The sequence below is a fragment of the Vigna umbellata genome, chromosome 6 (genome assembly GCF_029865625.1).
Source record: "Vigna umbellata cultivar VRB3 chromosome 6, Vumbellata_1.0, whole genome shotgun sequence".
Taxonomy (NCBI): domain Eukaryota; kingdom Viridiplantae; phylum Streptophyta; class Magnoliopsida; order Fabales; family Fabaceae; genus Vigna; species Vigna umbellata.
The window spans coordinates 14,216,104-14,222,103 of NC_142170.1; the positions used below are offsets into that span (position 1 = coordinate 14,216,104).

Genomic DNA, 6,000 nt, shown 5'->3' on the forward strand with positions numbered 1-6,000 from the left:
TTCTTTTCTTTCTCTTATCACTGTCTCCTATGTTGATAAGAATCTCACCATGGACTATCATCAACCTCTGCATGTGAAAACTGATAGCCTAATGGATCCATCAGCAAAACTATTAGTCTTGAACTAACCTTTATATGTTTTTAACTAGAAAGTAAACTGGACAAAACAAAATAAGCTTTAATTAGTAACTATAACACAAAGTTAGAATCTTAACATGTTTGGGTGCTGCTTTCATGATCATTTTCATACCACTAGAAAACACTGCCTGTATCTCCTATTTCCTAAAGCGATCGAGGAAGATCCAATGACATTGAAAGGGACGTGATTGGAGCAGAACATAGTGACTCAGATGGATTTCATGTCACACACTCACAGCACCTGAAAAAGCATAGCAGTTGTTTCCTTTCCTTTTCTCATCGTCGAATAATCAAGGCTGTGGGAATTGATGCAATCTTGGAGAGGTTTGCTGAGGTTGCTTTCTCAGTTCTCAGTGGCTTTAGGGGGTTATTCTTGTTCTGCAAAAGCATCAATTCTACTAATCATCTACAGAATCCACTGTGTGGACGATACTGTTGAAAGCAACAAGCATGGCCACTAAAGGCAACTTTTCCTCTGTCCGCCAAAATTTTATCCTAATGCATGACAAGATCCTTGTACCAAACATGGAAAAGGAGCTAATAAACCACCAGTAAACAAATGAGCCTAATGAATATGAACCTTTCTATAAAAGATATGATATATAATACCACATAATGCTCCTAGTCTGCTGTCAACAGAAAATGTATGCAATTTCATCACATTTTTAAATGATACGAGATAGTTCCAGACAGTGTGTTCTTACATATACTTTGGGAGAAGTTGTCAAGATATCTCATAGTAAACAATATTTCTGAATATGTGGCTTAACTGAAAATATTGGACTGTAATTATTACTAATGTTATCCACGGATCAAAATTAATATTTTATTTTGATAGTAATTCTAAATTTCAGTTATCAAAATTAAAAAAAAAAAATACTTTCTATGGGAAAACAGCCTCAACGAGACGTATAATACAGCATTTAAAATTAGTCCATTAGTTTTCAATTTGACAAGTTCGAATTATCCATTAGACAAATCACATAATTCTATCCACCCAAGAGTAATTATTAGTTATTTACACGTATATATAAATCATAAATTCTTGTTAAAAGCATATACAGTTTTTTTTCAAAACATACGAATTGGTACATCACACAACACATCTACTGCGGGAGAGCTGGAACACTGGCTAGACAACAATTATGACTCAATTTGGATTAACTTTTTAACTCATAAGAACCGTTTAATTAAAATAAACATTTGATTCCTAAGTATTTTTAAATGTATGTATAGATTTAAATGAGTAGAAAAAATTAAGATGCATAAATTAATTTTAACAACTACTAAACATTAGACTCACTTTACATAATTCACTTTATTTTGTTTTTGGTCAATCGGTGTAATTATTTGCTGAAATCTTCATCAAAATTAACCCTAAATAACCAAACCTAGAGGTACAAAGACCTCCTGGTGATATTTGATTATTAAAGCTTCATTTGTTTACAGTTAGAAAGAATAAATATTTGCCAATAATTGATCTAACCTGAGCTACATGCCACCATATAACTTGCTCTACTGATTGGAAGGTTAAACACTAGGGCTCAGAAAAAAAAAATATATATGATAGTACAAATGAAAAGAAGAGCAAAAGAAGGCTTAATTACTGCGGCTATCTTCACCAGACCTTAAAAGTTCAAACCGCTTGAATTGCTTTGTTCTTGCCAGTTTTTAAATCGGAACCACCAACTGGAGCATTTGCATGGAATGCTGACTGCCTAGAGGGTTCCCCTAACAACTTTAAGGAAAGTGGGGAAGGCTCTCTATCACGTACCTGTGTTTCCCCAATGCTGAGATGAGACATTCCCACGAGTTCGTCAACATTGACAGGTTCCTTGGCAATGACTGGGATTGGCCTGTGGACCTGATGATGGGATGTCTCTCCTCCCTTAACTTCTTCAAAAGGAGCTGCAGCTGATGGCCATATGGGAAATGGAACAGGTAAATAAGTGGGGAAGAATCCATGAGGAGCCATTGATGTCAGTACGTTCGATCCCATCATAGTTTCATTGGTCTGTTCCATGTTTTCTTGAGAAGTTTCCATGGGTTCAAATTCTGATTTGAGGGAGAGATTTAGTGAAGGCTGCGATTTTCCAGTACAAGGTTGGGAGTTCTCAGAAGGTGGAAGCAGAACTTGTTCTTCTGGCACAGAAGGTGGATCTGAAGTCTGACATGATTAAAAATAAAAGTTAGCCAGAGATGCAGAGGAAAAATATTACCACTACGTTTACAAAAGAATCTTAGAGCATAACTAATTGGCAGTTTCCAGCAAGAACAAGGATGACCCATTTACTTGGCAAATACATAATACTGTAAGTGCATCATGGTAACAGAAAAGTTTATCTAAAGCAAAATCCAGAGTCGAATGTCCAATAAAGTTGTCATTTGTCATGATATTCAACCCAAGCAAAACCTTGGTATTTTTCAATAAAGACATGACACGTATTCACAAGAAAGTAGATGTGCAATGGGAATAAAAAACTATTAAACTTATAGCAGAGAAGAGATGGCATGTATTCTCGAGTATGGCTGTTCATGCACAAGCAAGAACGACACTAATTTTCCCTCCATTAGAAAACATTGAGGCATAATAAGATGTGCGCATGATTTCCAATTAGATGTGATACGATGAATAAAACCAACCATATCCGGAACCATGTCAAAAAGGCTGGAACGTCTCTTTCTCCTGGTAGCATGACTTTGTCGGATAAAATACTTCTGGGCATGACTTGCTACTTGAGTAGGGGTCCTTGTTACGACAAAATTACGTGCTATGCCACGCCAGTCTCCTTTGCCCAGCTTCTGGAGACCAATTAAGAACAGCCTATGCTCTTCTTCAGTCCACGCAACACCTAAAACAAACGAGTAAATACTGAATAAAGTAATCCAATCACCAGACACAAAAGGGTATGTGAGAAAATAAGGTACTTCCCAGCCTCTGTCTTGTTTAGATTCTTTCATCTAAATCAAGAAAAACATTTAATCCTTTATTTTCAACACGATTTTAAATAAGTTGCTATTATACTTCTTTCAGTTTTCTCTTTACAAACAATTTTCAATGCATGATCAAATTGGAAGTAAGAGCATAAATAGGAAAAAAAAATTTTAAAATTACAGATAAAAAGGAACAATTTTTCCTTCAAAAAGTGACCATTAAATAGGAACAGTGGGACTAAGTACCAAAGTAGAAAACATTATAGATAAGGTAATAGGTATGACATAATGGGATTAGTGTCAATAGAGAGTTAATTTCAGTTAATTACCTTACTTCCTTCCTTTTTAAGTGTGTTTCATGTTCCTTTGGAGAAAGATAAGGGTATATAACAAAATAAAAAGTAATTAAGGTTATCTTGAACTTTAAATATAAAATTCAAATAAAAACAAAAATATATTTCAAAAATGGACCCTAAAGAAAAAACCATAGGAGTAGTACTTTCCTTTGTAACTAAAATTAATGAGTGAGTTTGTATGCGTATTAAATACTCTTTTTTACCTTTTCTTGTTTCTGTTGTTTTCTGTACATAAACCAGTTTCCTTGTCAGTAAAATTGTAAAGAATCCGTTTCTTTTTCTTGTAAAAGTGTAACAAAATTTACTGAAGTTAACTATCTGTTGACCATTGATTAGAACCGAACATCACCATTCCAAGAGTTAAAGATTTCATGTGACTGAATCTCTCTGGAAGAAGAGGGTCCTAGTTAAACAAACTATAGCCTACAGAGAACGGAATATCAAGAATAATAAATAGCATTCTCAGCAAAATAATTCAATTACAAAGCCACCTTAGGACGAATAGCAAATCATCAACAAAATTGTTGGCTTTGAAATTGAGCAGAGAATATCAATGAATATTCGTCAACAAATTTCTACACTTGAAAAAACGTTGTCATGAAATGTATGCTATTACACAACGATTGGTATCGAAAGAAGGCAGCAGTCATTCAGATGAAAGAAGGCACCAGTCATTCAGATGAAAGAAGGCACCAGTCATTCAGATGAAAGAAGGCACCAGTCATTCAGATAAAACGTTAACTTAAAACCTTCACATAAATATGCAAATAATAAGCATAAACATAATTTGATTGTCTTTCCCTTTGAAAATACTTCATGCATTTAGCCCTGTGATTTTTCTATTAAACTACTAAGCATTCATGTATGACCCCTGTCCGAAGGGGGGGATAACCAAAAGTCATGATTGTGTCTATCTTAAAGCCAAACATGATAATTAATTACCACACCAACTCTGCCTATTTAGGTATCAAGCAGATCATGATTAATAAACAAAAGCTACTGTTTGCCAAAATTATAAAAACAAATAAATGTGCAACAAACAACAGTAACTAAACTAGTTAAACCATCCAAGAACATTGCTTAGAGAGGTAATTAGACTCAAGCAACAAACTCTCAATCAGGTTTGAACAGATTCCACAAGCCAGAAATGCCAGTAATTGTCAAATAAGCACATTTACTTCTCTTTTTTTAATTGCTTGCACCATAATGGATGCCCCAATTTCCGATATCCCAAATAAATTAAATGGATGCGGAAATATACCACCGCTTGCCCATGTAAGAATTCGTTAATATTATTTTAATCAATATTATCATCAAGTGATAAAAAATTGAAGTTAAAATTGTATGATATCATACAAATTCAATGAACCGGCATGCCATGAGCTCCCAACTGGAGTATGATATCATACACGCTATATAATAAATGATCCGCATTCGTCCAAATTACCCACCAATCAAGACATTAAATACAGCCATTGCCCCCTGGGAGGACCAGCAACTGCATAAAACACTAAGGAGAAAACCAAAATACACTAGTTCCAAGACAGGGGAGGTTGGAAAAAGCATGGTATTTAACATAGACATTTAGGAAATGCAAGAAATAAGAAATCCTCAAACAACACAAATAGGGAATGAAAAAACAAAACTAACAGGACAAACAAAATGTGAAACCAACAAATAAAATAAATTCCGATTCGGATTCCAATTATAGCGAAATAAGCTAAATAAAAGGGTAAAGAAATGGAGAAATGGAAACCATGAGAACCTTTTTTTCTTTCACCGCGGCGGTTAGCGAAGGTGGAGATATGGGCGGGGTCGTCGGACAAGTAACCTTGGGGCTCATGAGGTGGGTCGGAGCAGGGAGAGCTTGGGTTGGGAGAGGAGGCGGCGAGGTTGGAGGAAGAAGGAGAAGAATGGTGGTGTGTGGAGGCGAGGTTAAGGTTTCCCATACTGGCACTTTTCTTTATGATTGATCCATCCGTCAGTCTCACCCCGAACAGCTTGACTCCGGCGCCCACCCCCCGCGACGGGCACGTGCGGGAGTTGTGGCCGTTGTTGCTGCAGTGGGAGCACCGCCGAGTCATGCCGATCCTCGCCGCGTGACTCGGTCCAGGGAGGGAGGGAGGGATGGATGGAGAGAGAAAGTGAAGAAAAGAGGAGAAGAAGAATAAGGAGAGGAAAGGAAAATAGAAAATGGTTATGGGAAAGGAAATTGGAACTATGGATGGAGAAAAGGGATATAGAAAGAATGCATGTGTTTGGTTAATTAAGGTAAAACACAGAACAGGGTGGTGCTGGTGATGGATAATTCCGGGTTTTAGGAATATCCTCGAGGTTAAATCTGGAATTCTAAATTAACGCCTCTTTTATCATTTTGTGTCAGTGGAACGCGCTCCATCGCTGGTTCCTCTTCCTTCCTTTTTCCTTTTCTTTCCATCTAATCCTTTTCATAAATATTTATTTAATATAAAAAATTGATTTACATAAACACTTATTAAATGAGAAATATGAGCCGTTTCGTGGAAATAGTGATTACTCCTCAACTGAGTCCACAGAGAAAAAAAAAAAAAAAT

General features: G+C 36.1%; 1 protein-coding gene across 1 annotated transcript; it reads right to left on the reverse strand.

The window, feature by feature from the left end:
- Positions 1 to 1,519: 1,519 nt before the first annotated feature.
- LOC124830962 (Homeodomain-like superfamily protein) lies at positions 1,520 to 5,740 on the reverse strand. The gene is made up of 3 exons (XM_047304841.2): positions 5,193 to 5,740; positions 2,781 to 2,989; positions 1,520 to 2,304 (listed from the first exon to the last, which is right to left on the reverse strand). The coding sequence occupies exons 1-3, from the start codon at positions 5,509 to 5,511 to the stop codon at positions 1,774 to 1,776; spliced, it is 1,059 nt and encodes a 352-aa protein (XP_047160797.1). The 5' UTR covers positions 5,512 to 5,740; the 3' UTR covers positions 1,520 to 1,773.
- Positions 5,741 to 6,000: the final 260 nt, after the last annotated feature.

What these genes read in the sequence shown, in the direction of transcription:
- LOC124830962 (XM_047304841.2), bottom strand. Translation starts at nt 5,511, where the DNA reads ATGACTCGGCGGTGCTCCCACTGCAGCAACAACGGCCACAACTCCCGC. An exon ending in CCGCGGTGAAAGAAAAAAAG is followed by an intron (nt 2,990 to 5,192) that starts GTTCTCATGGTT and finishes CGTTTGTTTTAG; the next exon opens with GTGTTGCGTGGACTGAAGAA. An exon ending in TTGACATGGTTCCGGATATG is followed by an intron (nt 2,305 to 2,780) that starts GTTGGTTTTATT and finishes TAATCATGTCAG; the next exon opens with ACTTCAGATCCACCTTCTGT.